Consider the following 23,541-nt stretch of genomic DNA (forward strand, 5'->3'; position numbering starts at 1 on the left):
GAAACCAAGAGTCGGATGCTTAACCGACTGTGCCACCCAGGTACCCCTAGATGGGTTTCTAAATTGAAAGGACCATTTTTTCTTAAGGATTTTATTTATTTATTTTTGCGAGAGAGGGAGGGGGAGAGAGAGAAAGAGAGAGAGAGAGAATGCACACATGAGCAGGGGGGAGAGGCAAAGGGAGAAGCAGACTCCTGACTGAGCAGGGAGCCCCACGCAGGACTCCATCCCAAGACCCCGGGATCATGACCTGAGCTGAAGGCAGACACTTAATCAACTGAGCCACCCAGGTGCCCAAAGGACCATTCTTATTTTTGAATATGGACTAGATATTAGATGATACTGTGGAATTATTGTTCTATTAGATGTAATGATGGCATGGTGGCTATATATGTATGTGTGTGTATATATGTATATATATATACATACACACACATATATATACACACACACATATATATTTATTAATTAAAGATACATATTTAAATATATGCAGGTTAAGTGACATGGGGTTGGGATTTGCTTTTAAAATACTTTAGAAAATAAGATGATTGGATATAGTTGAAAGAAGGTTGGCAAAATATTGGTAATTGAAGCTAGATGATAGATACATGACATTTTAAATATGTATATGTTTGAAATATTAAAGTTAAAAAAAGAGAAAACATTCCCCATTCTCCTTCTGGGTTTTCATTAATATAAGTGAATTCTATGTTGAGAATTTATTATTTATTAAAGTAGTATATACTCATGTAGAAAATTGAAAAAATATAGAAAAATATGAAGAAGAAAATAAAAATTACTCATAAGCTTACCAAACACAAACAACCTCTTTAAGATTTCCTTTGGCTTTTCCTTTTATGTGAGTGTGTATGTGTGTGTATGCACGTGTTTGCATGTTAGTATATGTTTCCCCAAAGAACCAAGGAGATTTTAACAGTTTTTCTAATATTGCTCTTTAGAGGATTCTTTAGTGTATTCTAGTTCCCACCATGTTTGGATTGCCAAATTATGTCTTGTATTAGATTGTTGCTATATATATATATTTAAAGATTTTATTTATTGAGAGAGCGAGAGCGCACGAGCAGTGGGGGGAGGGGCAGAGGGAGAGGGAGAAGCAGGCTCCCTACTCAGACTCAAGGCTCGATCCCAGAATCCTGAGATCATGACCTGAGATGAAGGCAGATGCTTAACTGACTGAGCCACCCAGGTGCCCCAGATTATTGCTGTATTTTTTTGGTATTTCAATTCTAGTGTATTCTTACTGATTTATTCTTTAGTGATAACAAATCTATTTTTTTTAAAGATTTATTTATTTGAGAGAGAGAGACAGAGGGAGAGAGAGAGAGAGTTCCAAGCTGAGCATAGAGTCCAATGCAGGGTTTGATCTCAGGACCCTGAGATCATTACCTGAATGCAAACTAAGAGTCAGACGCTTAACTGACTACGCCACCCAGGTGCCCAATAACAAATCTGTTTTTAAGTTTAACATGTTATGGTTACTTATATTTGGGAAAATGAGTGCCATTAACAGTTAGGCTTCCTTACAGAACATGGCACCTTGTCTTAAACCACTTCTGTGGGATTTCCATTGGAATGGGTAAGGCAGAGTAAATGCTGTTGGCATTTTATACATGGGACCTAAGGAGATATTTCCAAAGTTCCTAGGCTAGTTGAGGGGCTGCCAGGTGCTCTTCTTATCTTCCATACCAGTTTTAAGCAAGCAGTTGTGTATAGTTAGTCTCATAGTTGTAGAAATGTGTGAAACTAGGTTGTTGTCAACCACAAATTTCCCCTGAACTAATGGTTTATTTTGTGCCGTCTCTCTGGTTTCTTCTGCGTGGTATACTGGCAAGTTTTTAGACTTCCAAGAGGAAGATTGAGCTGAGGACTCATCTAGATTCTGGGCTGAGAGGTTGCGTGTCTTAGTGCTCTAAAATAAAATAAAACTCAGTTTAAGGTATTTTTTTCTAACCACTCTTTGGGATCGTTGACCTCTTTGTTCCTTTTTGCATATATAATTTAGAGTTAGAAGCAGCATATTTGGGACAGTTTCCAGAACAATTAACATAAAGATGCCCTGAACTAGCTTTCCCTATTTGATAGTAAAATACAATAATTGTTGATGGCACAGAAGAGGCTGATGGACTTTGGTTTGCTGTGCTTATCAATGTATTGCTTGTATTTGAAAACCAGTTACACATTGGCATTGCTTTAAGGGAACATTGACTTTAGAATTCAGATTTGAGTAACTTTAGTTATGAAAATCCAAATGAACAAAATGCACTGGTTTGTAAACATGCAGTTTTAAAGCATCATCATTTCCATGTTCTGAAGTCAGGAATCTGTCATTTTGGTAGGACCTACAAGGCATAGTATTTTATGGAATTTGTGTGGCTCTGCAGGAACATTTCGTAGCTCCAGAGTTGAGCTGACATTTTCAAAGCTTTTTTAGCATAAAGAGAGACAAGAGAGATGTTGTAAACTGATACTGGTAAACAAACCAATCACACTCATGACACCTTAATTCAAACAATTGAAAAACAACTTGTTTTTGCCCTCTTGAGGTAGATGGAGAGTAACAAGAGAGAGAGTGCATTAAAGAAAGGGATGAAGAGTGAGTGTACTAATAACCCACGACTGTCAGTAACATTTGAAATCATCACAATGAATGTGCATTGAAAAAGCCCATGTATTGTTTTGCTCTTTACTGTTGTGTCCTTGAATTGTTTAACTGTTTGGCTCAATATTTATTTTTTATTTATTTATTTATTTTTTAAAAGATTTTATTTATTTATTTGACAGAGAGAGACACAGCGAGAGAGGGAACACAAGCAGGGGGCACGGGAGAGGGAGAAGCAGGCTTCCCGCTGAGCAGGGAGCCTGATGCGGGGCCCAGTCCCAGGACCCTGGGATCATGACCTGGGCTGAAGGCAGACGCCTAACGACTGAGCCACCCGGGTGCCCCTGGCTCAATATTTAAATTGTATTGGGAACTGGTTTGGTATGGTTTATGGCATTATTTTGGAAGGAATTATAGTCATCAAATTGTAGTTCACTTTTCCCCCTACTTTCTAGTTATGGCCATTTCCTTTTTAGTAGAATGATCGAAAAACCATAGCATTTTTTTTTTTTTTTGGTGAGGCTGGGAGTTCTTGGAGAGGGTGTGGGGAGGTAAGCGAAACAATTTGTGCAGGGTGCAGAGATGAATAAGGATCCTCGTTCTCAAGTAATTCATAGGCTTAGAGGGGCAGTAAAGTGTAATGAGCTTGGCAATAAAGGCAAGTGTAGGGTTCTAGGGAGCTGGGAGGAGAGACACTTAGAGCAGACTTGGCACTGAAGGAACACTTGCTGGAGGAGAGAGAACATTTGAACTGGACCTAGATGAGTAAGTTCAAGTCAGGTAAAGGAGGCAGAAAGGAGGATGGGGCAGGAGCTGGACAGATTTGAGGGTAAGACCACACGTAATAGTCTCTGTATTTTTACTGAATTCTGAGGCTTTTTTCTCAACACTGGCTTGAGGAGGGTGAGGCTGGCCTGGAATAATGGGATCTAAGGGGAAGGGATCTGCCCCAGGCTGCAGACAGGGCTGTGGATATGGACTCAGACCTGTGGTGCTATAGTGGCCCCTCCTGCTCAGATGTTTGTCTTGCAGCACCAGGCAAATCTTTTCAGTGGCACAGGGGGCGCCATTTTAGTGATGATCAGGCTTGGACAAAACACAGGAATTAGGGGTGAGGGTGTTCATGAAGGACTAGTTGAGGACAGTCAGCCCTAATAGTAAAGGGAGAAGGGCTAGCAGATCTAGGGCATGAGTCTTGGCACCTCTTTCATTCTGCCGCTTCTTTCAGAGCTTGATTTCCTTAGGGTATACGAAAGAGTATCAGTCTGTACCATGGGCAGTAGCCTGTGGCAGTAGTAACAGCACATGATTTAAGCAAGTTACTGTTTTTTCAGTTGCAATACCAAGACTATCAAAGGCATATGGTGACACAACCCAGCCTTTGGGTGTATGATGCAGAGCAGAGCTAGGCAGTCGGATTCTGTCTGTTGTTTGTCTTTATAAAGTTTTATTGGAGCATAGCCTAGTTCATTCATTTATATTATGGCTTTTTTTTTTTTTTTCACTACAGTGGCAGAATTAAGTAGTTGTGACAGAGATTGTACGGCCCACAAAAGCTAAAATATTTACTGTCTGGCCCTTTGCAGAAAAAGTTTGCCAATCCCTAATACAGAGGCATAATTATGTACTCGGGGAAGGATGCTTAAAACGTTTTTGAGATAAATGGGGTATAAATAAAATTCTGAATGTTCTCAGGAGAATGAGATTCATATATATTGACTACACTGATACCTTGAGACAATGAAATTGAGGTGTTTAATTATGTCAGGAATTTTCTGTAATTTAAGATGTTCCTGAACTTAGACAGAGCAACTTGTGTTCTTGGGTGGCCCTAGATGACTCCTTGGTAACAGTAACATAAGCTTAAGAGTCCTAAGATCTGGGGGCACTTGGGTGGCTCAGTTGGTTAAGCGACTGTCTTTGGCTCAGGTCATGATCCTAGAGTCCTAGAATTGAATCCCACATCGGGCTCCCCACTCAGTGGGGAGTCTGCTTCTCCCTCTGACCCTCTCCCCTCTCATGCTCTCTCTCACTCTCACTCTCTCAAATAAATAAATAAAATCTTTAAAAAAAAAAAAAAGAGTCATAAGATCTGAATTTTTGTTGTTAGGCTTCACTAAGGGCTCGTCCATTTTATATATATATATATATATATATATATATATATATATATATGTATGTATGTGTATATATATATATATATGTATGTATATATATTTAAGCATTTAATTAATTAATTTAAAGATTTTATTTATTTATTTGTGAGAGAGAGAGCACGAGCGGAGGGGTAGAGGGAGAGGGAGAAGCAGACTCCCCGCTGAGCAAGGAACTCGAAGTGGGACTTGATCCCAGGACTCTGAGATCATGACCTGAGTTGAAGGTAGACACTTAACCAACTGAGCCACCCAGGCACCCTGGGCTCATCCATTATAAAGAAAGTTTTAACTAGCCTTTGCTAACTATACATTTACAAATTAGCTTTCTGTTAAAAGAAGCATGAGAGTTTCTTCAGGAAACAAAGATATAAAGATTGAAGAGGAACAGGGAGAAAATGTCCTGTAACTGTGTGGGATGCTCCAACTTGGCTAACGGACATGAAAGTCAACAGGTATCTGTAGGAAAGACAGAAGCTAGGACATTTCTGAGATAGCCAGTAGCCAAGTGTATTTCCACAGATCTTTGAAGACAACATGCATCTCTTTGTTCTGTGTGTGAGAGTAAAGCACAGGCATCGACATTATTTTAGAGTGAGACAGTCTTGTGTTCTGTGTGCTATTTAGGGCTGCATTTCTAGCAACACCTGTCATATAGTATAATGTGTTAATGATGATAATGGTTCATTGAATCGAGGTTTAAAACGAAGTTCCATATGCTTTGTTTAAGCTGGCTATTGTCTTCCTAATTTGTAACACTAGAAGGATCCCCAAGAATATTGTCTGTCTTCAAGAGAGTCCTCTTTGCAAAGTTTTCCCTTTGTTGAATGGTGACAGACAGCTCTGCCCCTAAGCCTCACCCACCTCCTCCATCGCCCAGGCTGTCTGGTTCATGCCTTATGTGCTTCCTTCCCTCAGTGTGCCCCATCACTTCCAACTCTTTCTGATGTGTGGGCTTCTCTAAGTTTCTTATGCTCACTTATTTTTTTGTAAGTCATTTCTACATTCTCAGAAAATATTTTCATTAATAATGATGGGATGATGATAGCATTGATGCTCAGTACATTTAATATGGGCACAAGGCATGATTGGCATAATCCTTTAGGGAGAACATTTGAGATAAAACTGAACTGTTATCCACACTCCTTACCTAGATTTGTGTACAACCAAAATGATTCTGTTGGTGGACATTCAGAGTCATTATATAGAGTTTTTGATGTGGATAGTGAATTTGGGGTAAAAAAAATATATATAATTATAGCAAATTTAGAAAATGAATATAGAAAATTAAGGATACCTGTATTTATGTGACTATTTCTTCCTCAGTAGACTCTTAGTCCAGTGATGGCAGGTGTTATTTCTCACAGACTCTTCAGTCCCAGCTCCTATCATAGTGTCTGCTGCAGAGAATGTACTGAAATAATTGTAGAATTGGTGAGTGTATGACTTTTAAAAAATAGTCTGAGGACAAATCATGGAGTTTCTCGTATGTTTTTGGTTATTGCTCTGTACATCTTGAACTGTTTGAGATTATTTTAGTAGGGAAGTGATAGGATCAGAATCATGTTTTAGGAACTGTGATCAGATAATGGTCTATAAGATGAACTAGTCACAGCAAGAGGCTTGGAAAGTGCTCTGAAGAGGAAGAGGGACAAGTTAGAGTTATCTTCCCCAGTATGTGTTTTTGTGAACACTAATACCCTGAGGCAGTGGTTCTCAAACTTTTTGGTCTCAGGTCCCCTTTATACTTCTAATAATTTATTGTGGACCTCAAAGAGCTTTTCTTTTGTAGGTTATATCTATCCTTGTTTACTTTATTAGAAATTAAAACTGAAACTGAGAATATTTGAAAGTATTTAAGAATAATCCATTATATAATAACATACATATTTTTATTAAAAAATGACTATACTTTCCAACACAAAACGTTTGGTGAAAGGGGTGGCATTATTTTACATTTTCCAAATCCCTAATGTCTAGCTTAATAGAAGACCTCTGAATTCATATACTTGTGTCTGCATTTAGTCTGTGGTGATGTCATGTAGCCTCTGGAAAACTCGACTCTACTGTCATGAAATGAGAATGAGAATGAAAAGCAAATGATGTGTTGGTATAATTATGAAGACAGTTTTGATGCCACAGACCCGAATGGGATCTGGGTGTTTGCCAGTGGTCCCCAGACAACACTTGAAAACTGTTACCTTAAGATATTTAGCAAAAGATTCCTTTTCTACATGTATCATATGATCTCACTGATATTAGGAATTCTTAATTGCAGGAAACAAACTGAGGGTTGCTGGAGTGGGGGGTGGGGTGGGAGGGATGGGGTGACTGGGTGATAGACACTGGGGAGGGTATGTGCTCTGGTAAGCACTGTGAATTGTGCAAGACTGTTGAATCTCAGATCTGTACCTCTGAAACAAATAATGCAATATATGTTAAGAAAAAAAAAAAGAAGAAGAAGAAGAAGGTAGCAGGAGGGGAAGAATGAAGCGGGGAAATCAGAGGGGTAGACGAACCATGAGAGACGATGGACTCTGAAAAACAAACAGGGTTCTAGAGGGGAGGGGGATGGGAGGATGGGTTAGCTTGGTGGTGGGTATTGAGGAGGGCACATTCTGCATGGAGCACTGGGTGTTATGCACAAACAATGAATCATGGAACACTTCATCTAAAACTAATGATGTAATGTATGGGGATTAACATAAGAATAAAAAAAAAGATTCCTTTTCTGATCTCAGTTTACATAGATGATGCAGGGATCTTAAGATAAAATAACAGTGTTCCATTCTTGTTACTGACCTTCAGGTAACTGCGTTCCTGATATACACTTCAAAGACTGAATCACATTAGGAGACAGTGGTTCTCATCATGGAAGCCATGGAGTTCTTTGGGGAACATCATGCCACATATTCTGTCATATAACTCAGGCAAAATTTTACAAGCAGAAAATTCACACTTAGGATGTGAATTCAAGTCCTTAAGTCTCAAAATATATAAAATATTTTAAAGAAATTATATTTCTGAGATTATCCCTCAATGTTAATTTGCTAGTCATCCAGGTATTAATATACAATTGATAGAAAATTAAAAGCATTTTGAAAAACTGTGGTAAGCCTTAAGACAAAAATACAGTGTCTTATACTGTATATTTCTCCTTGAGAGCTGGAGAATTTTTTTTCCCTGCTATTTATGTACTGGGTAGATGGATGTGTATTTGGGGTCCTATTTCCAATATTTTTTTGCCAGTTTTCTTTAGTGTCTGTGAGTATAAATACATAAATGTTTAAGGTAAAAGTAACTTTTTGTTGATATAAATGTTAAGGATAAAAAATTTGGAAAGCATTGTATAAGAGAAAAAAATTGAAATCACTAATAAATCCTGGCATTCAAAGACATTAGCTGTCAAAAACATTTAGTGTATTTCTTTCCAATGTTTGTTCTCTACTTAATGCCTGAGAACTGTGTTTTTTTTTTTTTTTTGTTTGTTTTTTTGTTTGCTTGTTTGTTTTTTACAGATATGGTATCATAGTGAACATACTTGGTTTTTTTTTTCTTCTCCCATTTTAATGCATTGTGAACGCTTTCCCACTTTGATAGATGTTCTTCAACAGGGTGATTTAACATTTATTTTATCTGTCTTATTTTTATTGGTAGGATGGTTTTCTCAGGGGAGGGGGGGAACATAAATCTAAGGTGAAGAGGGATGCAGGCAGGCTGTGGAGGCAGGGAGGGTAAGACAACTCCTGTTCTTGCAGAGATCATTGTTGGGTAGGCCACAGTCCATAGTGGGGTGGCCAGATTATTGTCAACCCAAGAGAGTGGCACTTTGCCGCAGACACTGGCTGCCTTATTTCCTGCCTTTCCTGCACAGCCTCTTGAAATAGAAGGCCATTATTAAACAGTACAGAATATTTGCTCTATTTACTTACATAATCAATGCCTGCTATCCCTAGCTGTGACTTTCAAGAAAGCCCTGTCTTTGCCTTGGAGTCTTCATCTGTAAAGGGAAGTGATTGAATTAACTGCTCTCTGAGGTTCCTCCCAGATTAAAAATGTTTGTTTCATGATGAGCAACATTTCTTGAAGAAGGTGAACTGGATTCTTTGATAGTGCAGTTTTACGAGTTCCAGATTTCTTTGGTATTATAATTTTATCAACAGCCTCTCTATAAGAAAGCTTTTGGCTAAAGCATGGGAATCTTTTCATACTAAGATTTTAGTTTTAGCTGCATCTTTAGCCTTATAAATGATATTTTTTTTCTTCTCACAATGGGGAAGCTTAAATACCTTTACCCACCAGATGGTGCACTTGGACAACAAATTTATCTAAGGCTGAGGGTTTCCAAATGAAGTTAAACAGTTTAAACTGAGTCACTAACAAAGTTCCTTTCCATTTTGTATTTGTATCATGTCAGTATATCATTTCTCTTGAAATAAGAAATAATTTGAAGCCCGAACACTGTGTGTGTAATTTTCACATCCAAGGTAAAATGTCATCATTCCAGACATGTTTTGGTGCAAAGAAAGAGATTGGCTTATAGGATTTTGACTTTCAGATTTTCAGTTAATCAAAATTCCTTATCTGCCAGCATATTATGGCTGATCTTCAGTGAATGATCCCATATTATGCCATCCAGACAGGGGAGGTGATGGTACTTCGAATTCACTAGTCATATTTCATCTAGAATGTTCCATCAGTTCTGGAAGCTGTGTTTTTAGAGGGCTGTTGCTAGAGCAGCATGCCAGGATTATACAGGAGCTGACAGTGGAAAACATGTAAAGCTCAGATGTAGGGTGACCTCAGAGTACACGGCCACCGCCCTCAAGTGTATTCCATGTGAGAGGGTTAGGGGGATCACTGTGGGAACATCAATTTTGTCTCTGGAAGAACTTTCTGAAGAACACAATTGCCCAAAACAGGCTAGGCTGCCACTTGAGATAAGCAGTTACTGACCTCAGCATGTTCATGGAAAAAACCATCTGATCTTATGTTGGAAATGATTTTGGGCTGGATAGGATTTGGATAGAATTAGTCATTTTTCTTTAAGTCTTCTCTTTATGTATCAATGGTTAAACTTCACAATTAAAGTATACTTACATGTTCAATACAGTGCTAAATTGATAAATCAGAAATATGTGTAGAGTCCCATGCTGCGAGTGGTTTGTGGAAGTATGAGAAATGTCAGGATAGCAAGTCTTTGCCAGTGCAAGGTGCCTCCTAGTTAGCTGGAGAGTCATGAAAGGTTTGCCCAAGGGATAAATAACACATATAGTGCAAACTAGGTCCTCCATGGCTGGCATGAATACTATGCACCTTAAGAGTATAAAGAGGTTAAGCTTCCTGGGGACTGACATATGGTGAGAATTAAAGGTATAGTGGCCATCAGACATATGAGCCATGATGAGGGGTGAGGATACTAAGTGTTCTGTGGGTACTAGATGATCAGTAGGCCCAGAGGGGCAGATATCTGTTGGGAAAGTATTAGGGAAGCAGCAATAGGAATTACTGAAGGGGCAAGAACATGAAGGCCAAAGGTGAAAAACCAGAGTTTTATTGCTGAATTTGACTGGTGATCATAGAATCATTGATGATTTCACCTGGAAGGAGTCTTGGAAATCATCTGATATAGCCAACGCATTTTTAGATGAAGAACCTCAGATTAAAATAGGATTTATCCAAGATGACACTTACTTAGTGGTGGAGCTGGGAGGCCCCTTTTCCTGTTCTCTTTCTACTATTCTACACTGTCACCAGGAAGGACGATTAGAACTTTGAACTGAGTTGTGTACTCTGGACCTCTTTCTCTCTTGGGTTAATATCTTCCAGGGTCTTCACTGGATGTTTAGTATCTTCAGAAGCAAGCTCCTGTTGCCATTGCAGCCCTGGCCTTGCCTGCAGGTTTATAATAGTACTTCTATAAGGCATGTCCATTTGAAGCTCCATTCCCACCTTGGCCCCACTCTTTCCCATTTTTTAAAAAATGAAGATGAATATAATCTAGATTTCGTCTTAATTACGGCTTTTAAAGACATGGAAGCAGGTATTTTTTTTTTTTAAAGAGGAATTTTATAAATAGAATAGAAAGATTCACGTAATTCTACTATGAAAAAGGAACTATTGATCCACACCTTCGGCTTCTAGAATCTGTTTTAGAAATGATCAGAAATATGGGTCAATGTTTATCAAAATTATTTTCCAGTGTTTTTTAAAATTATAGCAAAGAATGTAAAACAATGTATGTGTTACAAAGGAAAATAATGATACAAACTGTTGTAGACATGAAGTAATACATATAATAGAATAGAGGTTAGGAAAAGGTTTATAATTTAGTGGTGAGTGAATAAACCGAGGTAACTGTGTATAGATATACCCCAAGATAGATGCAGCAAAGCTGGTCCCAAGAGGGAAGTATATGGCAGCATAGGCCTTCTCAAGAAGCAAGTAAAATCTCAAATACACAACCTAACCTTACATCTAAAGGAGCTGGAAAAAGGAACAGCAAATAAAGCCTAAAGCCCGCAGGAGAAGAGAAATTAAATAAAGATTAGAGCAGAAATCAATGATATCGAAATAAAAAAACCTAGTAGAACAGATCAACAGAATTAGGAGCTGGTTCTTATCAAAAAGAAAAGAGAAAAGGGCGCCTGGGTGGCTCAGTTGTTTAGCGTCAGCCTTCGGCTCAGATCATGATCCCAGGGTCCTAATGAGTAAAAATCTTAAAAAAAAAAAAGGAAAAGAAAAGAGAAAGGACCCAAATAAATAAAATCATGAATGAAAGAGGAGCGATCACAACCAACACCGAAGAAATACAAACAATTATAAGAGAATATTATGAGCAATTATATGCCAACAATTTAGGCAATCTGGAAGAAATGGATAAATTCCTAGAGACATATAAACTACCAAAACTGAAACAGGAAGAAATTGAAAAGCTGAACAGACCCATAGCCAGCAAGGAAATTGAATCAGTAATCAAAAATATCCCAACAAACAAGAGTCCAGGGCTAGATGGTTTCCTAGGGAAATTCTACCAAATATTTAAAGAAGAATTAATGCCTATTCTTCTGAAATTGTTCCAAAAAACAGAAATGGAAGGAAAACTTCCAAACTCATTCTATGAGGCCAGCATTACCTTGATCCCAAAACCAGACAAAGACCTCACTAAAAAGGAGAATTACAGACCAATATCCCTGATGAACATGGATTCAGGAATTCTGACCAAGATACTAGCTAATAGGATCCAACAGTACATTAAAAGGATTATTCACCATGACCAAGTCAGATTTATTCCTGGCTGCAGGGGTGGCTCAACATCCACAAATCAGTCAGTGTGATATACCACATTAATAAAAGAAAGGACAAGAACCATATGATCCTCTCAATAGATGCAGATAAAGCATTTGACAAAATACAGCAGTCTTTCTTGATAAAAACCCTCCACCATGTAGGGATGGAGGGAACATACCTCCACATCATAAAAGCCGCATACAAAAGACCCACAGTGAATACCATCCTCAATGGGGAAAACCTGAGAACTTTTCCCCTAAGGTCGGGAATATGACAGGGATGTCCACTCACACTACTGTTATTCAATATAGTACTGAAAGTCCTAGCCACAGCAATCAGACAACAAAAAGAAATAAAAGGCATTCAGATTGGTGAAAAAGAAGTCAAACTTTCTCTTTGCAGACGACATGATACTCTATCTAGAAAACCCAAAAGACTCCATCCAAAAATTGCTGGAACTGATACAGGAATTCAGCAAAGTTGCAGAATATAAAATCAATGCACAGAAGCCAGTTGAATTTCTATATATCAGCAATGAAGCAGCAGAAAGAGAAATGAAGGAGTCAATCCCATTTACAATTGCACCAAAAACCATTAGATATCTAGAAATTAACCTAACAAAAGAGGTAAAAGATCTGTATTCTGCAAACTATAGAACACTTATGAAAGAAATTGAGGAAAACACAAAGAAATGGAAATACATTCTATGCTCATGGATTGGAAGAACAAATATTGTCAAAATGTCTGTGCTACCCAAAGCAATCTACACATTCAATGCAATCCCTATAAAATACCATCAACATTTTTCACAGAGCTAGAACAAACCTAAAATGTGTATGGAACCAGAAAAGACCCCAAACAACCAAAATAGTGTTGAAAAAGAAAAGCAGGGGTGCCTGGGTGGCTCAGTCGGTTAAGTGTCTGCCTTCGGCTTAGGTCATGATCCGAGGGTCCTGGGATCAAGGCCCACGTCAGGCTCCCTGCTCCGTGGGGACTCTATTTCTCCTTTTCCCTCTGCCCACTTGTATGCTTGCGCATGTGTGCTCTCTCTCTCTGTGTCAAATAAATAAAATCTTAAAAAAAAGAAAAAAGTAAAGCTGGAGGCATCACAATTCCAGCCTTCAAGCTGTATTACAAAACTGTAATCATCAAGACAGTATGATACTGGCACAAAAACTGACAGATAGTTCAGTGGAACAGAATAGAGAACCCAGAAATGGACTCTCAACTCTGTGGTCAACTGATCTTCGACAAAGCAGGAAAGAATATCCAATGGACAAATATCCAAAAAGACAATTTCCTCAGCAAATGGCATTGGGAAAATTGGACAGCCACATGCAGAAGAATGAAACTGGACCATTTCCTTACACCACACACAAAAATAGACTCCAAATGGTTGAAAGACCTCAATGTAAGACAGGAGTCCATCAAAATCCTAAAGGAGAACACAGGCAGCAACCTCTTTGACCTTGGCTGCAGCAACTTCTTGCTTCTTGTCTCCAGAGGCAAGAGAAACAAAAGCAAAAATGAACTATTGGGACTTCATCAGGATAAAAAGATTTTTGCACAGCAAAGGAAGCAATTACAAAACTAAAAGGCAACCTACTGAATGGGAGAAGATATTCGCAAATGATATATCAGATAAAGGGCTAGTATCCACAATCTATAAATAACTTACCAAACTCAACATTCAAAAACCAAAAAAATCCAGTCAAGAAATGGGCAGAAGACATGAACAGACATTTCTCCAAAGACCTACAAATGGCTAACAGATACATGAAAAAATGTTCACCATCACTTGGCATCAGGGAAATACAAATCTAAACCACAATGAGATACCACCTCACACCAGTCAGAATGGCTAAAATGAACAGCTCAGGAAACAACAGATGTTGGCGAGGATGTGAAGAAGGGGGAACCCTCTTACACTGTTGGTGGGAATGCAAGCTGCTGCAGCCACTCTCAAAAACAGTGTAGAAGCTCCTCAAAATAGAACTACCCCATGACCCAGCAATTGCAGTTCTAAGTATTTATCCAAAGGATACAAACATAGTGATTCAAAGGGGACACATGCATCCTAATATTTATAGCAGCAGTGTCCACAATAGCAAAACTATGGAAAGAGCCTAGATGCCATTGACAGATGAATGGATAAAGAAGATGTGGTGTGTACACACACACACACTGGAATATTACTCAGCTATTAAAATGAATGAAATCTTGCCATTTGCAATGACATGGATGGAAGTAGAGGGTATTATGCTAAGTAAAATAAGTCAGACAAAGACACATACCATATGATTTCACTCATGTGGAATTTAAGAAACAAAACAGATGATCACTGCTTTGTAATATAGCTTGAAATCAGGCAACATGATGCCGCCAACTTTGTTTTTCTTTTTCAACATTTCCTTGGTGAATCGGGGGTCTTAAAATGAAGTTAAAAAAAAAAGAAAGAAACAAAACAGGTGAACATAGCAGAAGGGAGGGAAAAATAAGATGAAAATGGAGGCAAACCATAGGAAACTCATAACTATAGGAAACATAGGAAACAAACTGAGGGTTGCTGGAGGGGAGATGGGTGGGGAGAATTGGGTAATTGGGTGATAGGCATTAAGGAGGGCACTTGATGTAATGAGCACTGGGTGTTATATGCAACTGAGGAATCAGTAAATTCTACGCCTGAAACTAACAATATATGATATGTTAACTAAATTGAATTTAAATAAAAATTAAAAAAAAAATCTATCCCCCAGATCTTGAAATGCCCACATTGGGTTTCCAGTAGTGTGTAGAATTCCCATGATAAATCATTCACTTGACCATGGACAGAGAGCAGCTAGTCTGGCTGAAACGGGTAGGTTGAGGAGCTGATCCCACATACCAGCCTCCTAGAATGGGTTCCTCAAAGTGAGTCATCACGTGTCAGTGGGCTTTTGGGGTCACTGGAACAGAATTAGAGCCACTAAAATCAGGAGTCTGATTCTAATTATGTTCTAATTTAAAATGTTTCTTTTCAGAGAAAGATATAACTAAGATTATATAATGGTTTTCTTTTATTTGCAGATTTATAAGTTTTGTCTCCAAATGTTCTACGGTGAGAAAATGTAGCTTAGGGGCGCCTGGGTGGCTCAGTCATTAAGTGTCTGCCTTTGGCTCAGGTCATGATCCCAGGGTCCCGGGATTGAGCCCCGCATCAGGCTCCCTGCTCAGCAGGAGGCCTGCTTCTCCCTCTTCCACTCCCACTGCTTGTGTTCCCTCTCTCACTGTGTCACTCTCTGTCAAATAAATAAAATCTTAAAAAAAAAAGAAAATATAGTTTAATATTCAGGAAAATTATTGTTCTCCCATTTTCACTGACAGACTATTGTTGAGCCTGTGTGTAGAATTTTACACTGTGAAAAATGAAAGATGAGATCATTGGAAATACCTTAGATTGTTTTTATTTTATGAATAATTAAAGGGAAACTTGAGTTCCAGCTATCTGCCAAGTGTTACGAGAGTATGTTAAAGCAAAGTGAGAAATTACAGCGAGAGAGAAATGAAGCAAGGTGGAAAAAACAAACAATTGGAATACGCAGAAGAAAAAAGCAAGGTGGAAAAAACAAACAATTGGAATATGCAGAAGAAAAAGTAGAATTCTATAGAAGAACTGGGAGAGACATAAATTCTTTATCTAAATTGGGATTCTACTGGAATTAGTAGTAAGTAGTAAATAAGGTGAAAATAGATACTAAGTACTTAGACATTTTCTGTCATAAAAGTTTATTATAAGATGCAAAGATTTTGAAATACTACACCTAAAATGCAAAGTATTTGAAATAATACACCTTAAAAAGTTGAATAAGACAAGGGCTTGCTTAATCTAGAAAGTATGAATACATTAGTAAATATTATTGTTTTTAATTTACCATATGAAGAATAACTTGTCAGGGTCTGAGTATGGGATTTTACTGTTTTATTAAATGTAGAGATATTTGATCCTCTTTAAAGGAGGACAAGGCCTCATATGGTTCAGGTTCCCTTTAGGATTTTCTGCAATGGCCATGCATAGATGTGTAAAATAAATTTGAGAACTCTGTTTATTATTTCTGTGATTTTTTTTAATAGAATGCAGATCTTTAAGTGAATCTATTATTCTGCTCTTGGCCTAAGCCAGTATTTGTAAATCATCTTCTTGATAGGTAGGCCTTTAAAAGAATAAAAAGGAAAAAGCATAATCACCAAATTACTAACTTTCCTTTCCAGTTATTGGGGATACAGGGAAGTTTTTTGCTCCTTGATTATATAAAGCTAGGCAGTTTAGAGTTGACTTTCTGGGTCATTGTTTGGCCATGCGGCTTCAGACTAGTTGAGCCAGCGTGGGTTAAAGTTTTCATTCTTGCTCTTGAATGCAGCTCAGTGATTATGAGGTGTTGGGCAAGTTATCTGATCTCTCTTTGCTGCAGTTTTCCTCATCTATAAAATGGCACTGATAATAGATGCTTTTAGTATCTGCCTCATAGGATAAAAATGACATGACAAATGAAACATCTCATGGCCTGCTCCACAGTATATAATGAATAAATGTTAGCTGCTGTTGGTGGCAATATTACAGCAAAACAAGACAAAGATCCTGAGTCTGTAAGGAGATAGTAGTGATTCCAAGAGGATTGGGAGGAATTCCGTTCTGTTCTGCAGTTGTCCTTTATGTATAAAAGTCCAGCCCAGCAATTTATACTAATCTATAATCATCTGTCAAAGACTGTCAGAACCATGAAGGGTGTTTGTTTAGGGGTTACTGCTTTAAAAAATATCCCTTTTGTTTTTAAGATATAGACCACCATCTTGTCACTGCCCAGACAGAATTGGTGCTATGGAGTGTGAATCAGGAGATACCTACTTTATCGTGATTTTTTTCTTTATCGTATTTTTGGAATGTAATATCTGATTATGTATGTGCAATGTATTTAAGTTTTAAAGCACAATGATACACTGAATATCTCAAACCCACTATGCAGTTCAGCAGCTAGAATGTTAACATACTGCCCATGGACTATTCTTTCTACAGCCCTTCCTTGCTACCCTACCCCACCACCCAGGGGTGGCCTGAATTTTGTGTTTGATTTTTTGCCTTTTAAAAACATAGTTTTCTCAGAGATGCATATATTTTTAAATAATGTATTTAGTTTGGCCTATTTTGACCTTAATAATACATAATATCACTTTATACAGACTTTTGAGACTTTGATTTTTTTTCACCCAACAATAGGCTTCTCAGGTTTACTCATATTACTGTGTGAACTAGTGTCCAATCATTTTCAGTGCTATATAATATTCCATTTGGTGAATATATGTTTTATTTTTTATTATCTTGCCAAGGGACATTTTCTTTCTGTTTCTTTTTTTAGTAATAAATATTTCTTTTTTCTTTTTTTTTTTTTTTAAAGACTTTATTTATTTATTTGACAGAGAGACAGCGAGAGAGGGAACACAAGCAGGGGGAGTGGGAGAGGGAGAAGCAGGCTTCCTGCCGAGCAGGGAGCCTGACGCGGGACTCGATCCTGGGACTCCAGGATCATGATCTGAGCCGAAGGCAGACGCTTAACGGCTGAGCCACCCAGGCGCCCCTCTTTTTTTTTTTTTTTTTTTAAGATTTTATTTATTTATTTGACAGAGAGACACAGCGAGAGAAGGAACACCAGCAGGGGGAGGGGGAGAGGGAGAAGCAGGCTCCCCGCAGAGCAGGGAGCCCGATGCAGGACTCGATCCCGGGACTCCAGGATCATGACCTGAGCCGAAGGCAGTCGCTTAACCGACTGAGCCACCCAGGCGCCCTAGTAATAAATATTTCTGAGTGAAATAGTGGAAGGGGACTAAGAATACACTTACCTTGATGAGCACTGAGCAACGTATGGAATTATTGAATTACTATATTGTACACCTGAAACTAATGTAACACTGTTTACCATACTGTAATTAAAATAAAAAATATAAATAAATATTGCTGCTATGAACATATTCCTGTGCATGGTTCCTGGTGCACATGTACAAAGGTTTCCCTAGAAACCTAGGAATGGAAGTGCCTGCTCATAGAGTATTCAACTTTATCACATACTGTTGACTTGTTTTTCAAAGAGTTTATACCAATTTATGTTCCTGCAGCAGCGTATAATCATTTTTTTTAAGACAGCTTTGGTGGGGTATAATTTTTTTTTTTAATTTTATTATGTTAATCACCATACATTACATCATTAGTTTTTGATGTAGTGTTCCATGATTCATTGTTTGCATATAACACCCAGTGCTCCATGCAGAACGTACCCTCTTTAATACCCATCACCAGGCTAACCCATCCCCCCACCCCCCTCCCCTCTAGAACCCTCAGTTTGTTTCTCAGAGTCCATAGTCTCTCATGGTTCGTCTCCCCCTCTGATTTCCCCCCCTTCATTTTACCCTTCCTACTATCTTCTTTTTTTTAACATATAAGGAATTATTTGTTTCAGAGGTACAGGTCTATGATTCAACAATCTTACACAATTCACAGCACTCACCATAGCACATACCCTCCCCAACGTCTTATCACCCAGCCACCCCATCCCTCCCACCCCCCACCACTCCAGCAACCCTGTTTCTTTCCTGAGAGTAAGAATTCCTCATATCAGTGAGGTCATGTGATACATGTCTTTCTCTGATTGACTTAATTCGCTCAGCATAATACCCTCCAGTCCCATCCACGTTGTTGCAAATGGCAAGATTTCATTCCTTTTGATGGCTGCATAATATTCCATTGTATATATATACCACGTCTTCTTTATCCAGTCATCTGTCGATGGACATCTTGGCTCTTTCCACAGTTTGGCTATTGTGGACATTGCTGCTATAAACATCGGGGTGCATGTACCCCTTCAGATCCTTACATTTGTATCTTTGGGGTAAATACCCAGTAGTGCAGTTGCTGGGTTGTATGGTAGCTCTATTTTCAACTTTCTGAGGAACCTCCATACTGTTTTCCAGAGTGGCTGCACCAGCTTGCATTCCCACCAACAGTGTAGGAGGGTTCCCCTTTCTCCACATCCCCGCCAACATCTGTCGTTTCCTGACTTGTTAATTTTAGCCATTCTGATTGGTGTGAGGTGGTATCTCATTGAGGTTTTGATTTGGATTTCCCTGATGCCGAGCAATGTTGAGCACTTTTGGTGGGGTATAATTTATATACCACAAAATTTGCCTATTTTAAGTGTATAATTCAATAATTTTTGTGTAACCATCACTTTGATTCCAGTCTTAGAACATTTCTGTCACCTCCAAAAGGATCCTAATCCTGACATATATTCTCTTGAGCACTTAATATTTATTTTTCATCACTTTTAAATGTGAACTCTTTAATGTCTGCTACCTTTTTGCAGAAGTGGCCACAGATGTATTTTGTTTGATCCACATGGTTTTAAAAGTTAGTTAATATCACATTAAAATTTGGATTTGGGGCTTCCCTTAAAAGATTAGAAGATCTGGCAGTATTTCTAGTGACAGCAATAGACAGGAGCTGAGTAATGTCTGTCCTTGTTAGACAGGATAGTAGATGTCTCCAGATGGATAGGGTCTCCCCATTTGGGAGGGGAGTAGGGTCTCCGGATGGTCTCCCCGACTCCCCCTTTGACTTACACTTGGCTGCTTCACTCACTGATGTTACAGCTGGGCTCTTTGGGTACCTGGATTTGTAACTCCTGCTTTGTCGCCCAGCTCTTCACTTTCTGCTGTGCTCTTTGGAACATGCTGCTGACAATTCTCTTTGCGGTGAGGTGGGCCCTGAACCCCAGGGAATACCACTCAAACAAGTGGTCCTGAAACCCCGTCCCATGTTTTTGAAAGAAAAATTTAGTTAGAAAGGAAGTTTTGAAAAATATTTTCCTATGTGTTTTGTAATCTTGTCTTTACAGTTGTCCTATGAGGTAGGCAGGTCTGGATTTAAGTTTTCTTGGGAAGCCTTAGGACCCCACTTCTGCTGGCAAGGATATAATTTTTGAAAGTAGTTCCAGTTAGAGACTGGACCTTTACTATAGCTGTTTCAAAGTGGTCACCGTCTTGTCAGGGCCCAGTTGGCAGACTTGAACTCTGGTCACTGCTCTGCCACAAATGACCATTGATCCTGGAACTCTGGTAAGTGCTGGAGCCAGTATTTGATCAGAGAGCTTTTGATTCCTGTACAGCATGCTGCTTTTCTGAGATTGTGTCATTCTTTGAGAAAGAAATTCTTCATTCCATTTTGCTATTTGCTGGGTGAGGGCAGAAAAAGAGTGTGTGTATTAACCTTGATTTTCATAAGTTTACTAATTTGTCTTTTGTCTTAGAATAACCTTCATGTAGGCTTTGGTGGATGTGCCTTCATTTTTTTCTCAAAGATTTTATTTGTTTGAGGGGTGCCTGGGTGGCTCAGTCAGTTAAGCATCTGCCTTTGGCTCAGGTTATCCTGCATTGGACTCCCTGATCAGCAGGGAGCCTGCTTCTTCCTCTGTCCTTCCCTCCATTTGTGCTCCCTCTTTCTCTCTCAAAAATAAATAAAAATTAAAGGAAAAGATTTTATTTATTTGAGAGAGGAAGAGAGACACCACAAGTGAGGGTGGGGGGGGGGGGCGGGGGCGGACAGAGGGAGAAGGAGAAGCAGACTCCTTGTTCAGCAGAGAGTTGGTTGCAGGACTTGATCTCAGGACCCTGAGATTATGAACTGAGCTGAAGGCAGATGCTTAACTGACTGAGCCACCCAGGTGCCCTGCGCCTTCATTTCTATGTACTTTTTTTTTTTTTAAGCCCATTCACTGGTCGTCAGTATATTTGGTAGTTTTAAAAGTCTGATTATGTCTTCTATCTTTTCTTCCTAGTTTTAATCTCTTAGTCTATCTTCATTTAGAAATACCTTTTTGGGAAGATTTTAATTGCATTAAATTTACACTATCTCTATGTGTTTTTAATTTAATGTAATTTAATTTTTTAAAAGATTTTATTTATTTATTTGACAGAGAGAGACACAGCGAGAGAGGAACACAAGCAGGGGGAGTGGTAGAGGGAGAAGCAGGCTTCCTGCCAAGCAGAGAACCCGATGTGGGGCTCTATCCCAGGGCCCTGCAATCATGACCTGAGCTGAAGGCAGACGTTTAATGACTGAGCCACCCAGGTGGCTCTTTCTATGTGTTTTTAGATGGCACAATCAAATTACATATATGTATTATGACAGTAGATGTGACCATATTCCACCCCACCCCACCACATACCCTGGGTTCTGAAATGCCATCACAGCTGTGGCTCAAATTATTTTCTCTCTTTCTACTGAGTTATTTAGGCTGAGGCATTTAAGGAGAAGTTTACTATAATCCTTCCCGAATGTGCTGTCCCACACAGCATGATTTTATGGAATGTGAATATATTATATAAACAAGATTCCATGGTTAAGTAATATTTGGTAAATTTGGAGTTAAGCAGAGTTAAACAGACTTTCTTATAAAGGGTCTCTCACATCCTTTGGAGTACCTATCAGCTCTGTGACTCTAAGAGGAGGAGAAAAAGAAGCCAAAGTTTGACCATAGCCTCTGATAGGACTAATGCCCCACTGGAAATATTTTGGGAAAAATTGGTTTACTATGAGTTTTGCATTATTTCTCTGTGTTAGGTGGGAGTGGCTCATTATTGGTGAGGTTTTTAACATGACATGTTATTGCTATGTCATCCTTCAATCTTCCAGTGACTGAGTGCAGTCACTGTAGGGTGAGTCACAGATGTGCACAGTACTGAGGAGAGGGTGCTTATTGCTGGCTATAGCCTATTTCAGGGACACAGGCCCAGAGTGCAAGGGACAGGAACTCAAACTTGGTACTCTCTCTCTGTGGAGTTGTATAAATGCATTGTTCCTGTTCTGATGTTACTCCCTCTGTGAAATCCAAAGCCTGGTCTTCAAACAGCTCCTGGCTCTGGTTATGGTAATGAAGATTTAAGAGTTCTTTCAAACTGCCATCTGATTCCTGATAGGTGGAAGATACAGAAATTGAAAGGAAGAATCCTTCAAAACTTTTCAGTTATGCATATGTGCACAGATCATGGGCCAATTGTGAATTATTTCAGAAAACCTGACAGATACAAGGTAAATAGACAAATGGAGCAGGACAGGCCCAGAATGCCAAATAGGTGATTGGAGTGAAGGGAGTGGGACCTGGCAGGTAATGTTTGCCCAGTGAAAGTCAGGTGAATTATAAATATTGCTCAAGCATCTGCTGAAAGATGTGTGGGAGAGCTTTATTTGAGGGGATGGAATCTGGGAAGAGGCATTTGTCTATGAGCTTGGACTGGTGTGCAGACTTTCTGCTAAGATTCAATGGCTGTAAGCTTTGAATAGTTTGACAAATTCTGATCTGTCATGTGGGGCTTATTTGTAGCTAGGGTCTTTTTGGAGACTGCTTTTACACTAAATGAGTTCTATTACCACCCCCACAAAAGTAAAGCAGGCTTGCATTTTAAGCTTTGCCAGTGTTTGTGTAGGATGGTTGTACCTGTGGGTGGGAAGAATGTGGGAACTTTATGGGTTTGCCTGTCTTAAATTTTAGCTCCTTGGATCTTTGTTGAGGAGGCTGAGAGAAGAGGATGATACATTTTATTGTAAGATGATCAGAACTGGAAGCATTGAGTTTAGGTTCAGGAATCAGATTTAGGTTTATCTTTGCCACCTACTACTAGCTAGTAGTATTAGTTTTTCCATTTGCTCATTTGTGTATAATGTTACCTATTTTACAGGATTGTTTTGAATAGGTATAATATGAATGTATGTGTAGCGTAATGGTATGTAGGGTACGGTATAACATTGTCGAAATGACAGACTAGGTGTACTCCTTGTCTAAATCTGTGAGGGCGACCTGGAATCTTCAGTGTTTGAGCAGAGCCTGTCCTTGGTAGCAGTTAGGGAGTTCAGTCAATAGTAGAGAACACAAATTGGAGAAGGAATTTTGAAACAGTAAGATTTATTTTTAGTCTCTGTTATGCCAGTTACTCTTTTTTTTTAGGGCCAAACAATTTTTTTTTTATTCTTATGTTAATCCCCATACATTACATCATTAGTTTTAGATGAAGTGTTCCATGATTCATTATTTGTGCACAACACCCAGTGCTCCATGCAGAATGTGCCCTCCTCAATACCCACCACCAGGCTAACCCATCCTCCCACCCCCCTCCCCTCTAGAACCCTGTTTGTTTTTCAGAGTCCATCGTCTCTCATGGTTCGTCTACCCCTCCGATTTCCCCCGCTTCATTCTTCCCCTCCCGCTACCTTCTTCTTCTTCTTCTTCTTCTTTTTTTTTTCTTAACATATATTGCATTATTTGTTTCAGAGGTACAGATCTGAGATTCAACAGTCTTGCACAATTCACAGCGCTTACCAGAGCACATACCCTCCCCAGTGTCTATCACCCAGTCACCCCATCCCTCCCACCCCAACCCCCACTCCAGCAACCCTCA

The 23,541-nt window shown here is 39.0% G+C and overlaps 1 protein-coding gene across 19 annotated transcripts in view; it reads left to right on the forward strand.

Annotated features, from left to right (window-relative positions):
- The window catches only part of KDM4C (lysine demethylase 4C), a 459,829-nt gene that overhangs the window by 64,780 nt on the left and 371,508 nt on the right, over window positions 1-23,541 (forward strand). Inside the window, exon 5 of one of the 19 annotated variants that reach the window (XM_045882412.3) lies at window positions 15,530-17,175. The exons of 17 other annotated variants lie outside the window; for them this stretch is intronic. In XM_045882412.3, the coding sequence (XP_045738368.1) occupies window positions 15,530-15,577 (48 nt within the window). In that variant the 3' untranslated portion in view covers window positions 15,578-17,175. Of the gene's footprint in view, window positions 1-7,584; window positions 8,424-15,529; window positions 17,176-23,541 lie in introns of those variants that run through there. One more of the 19 variants, XM_045882413.3, reaches the window with a different exon arrangement.

The sequence above is a fragment of the Mirounga angustirostris genome, unplaced genomic scaffold, assembly GCF_029215605.1.
Source record: "Mirounga angustirostris isolate CCGP_5_RB_7025 unplaced genomic scaffold, mMirAng1.0.hap1 SCAF_15, whole genome shotgun sequence".
NCBI classification, from domain to species: Eukaryota; Metazoa; Chordata; class Mammalia; order Carnivora; family Phocidae; genus Mirounga; species Mirounga angustirostris.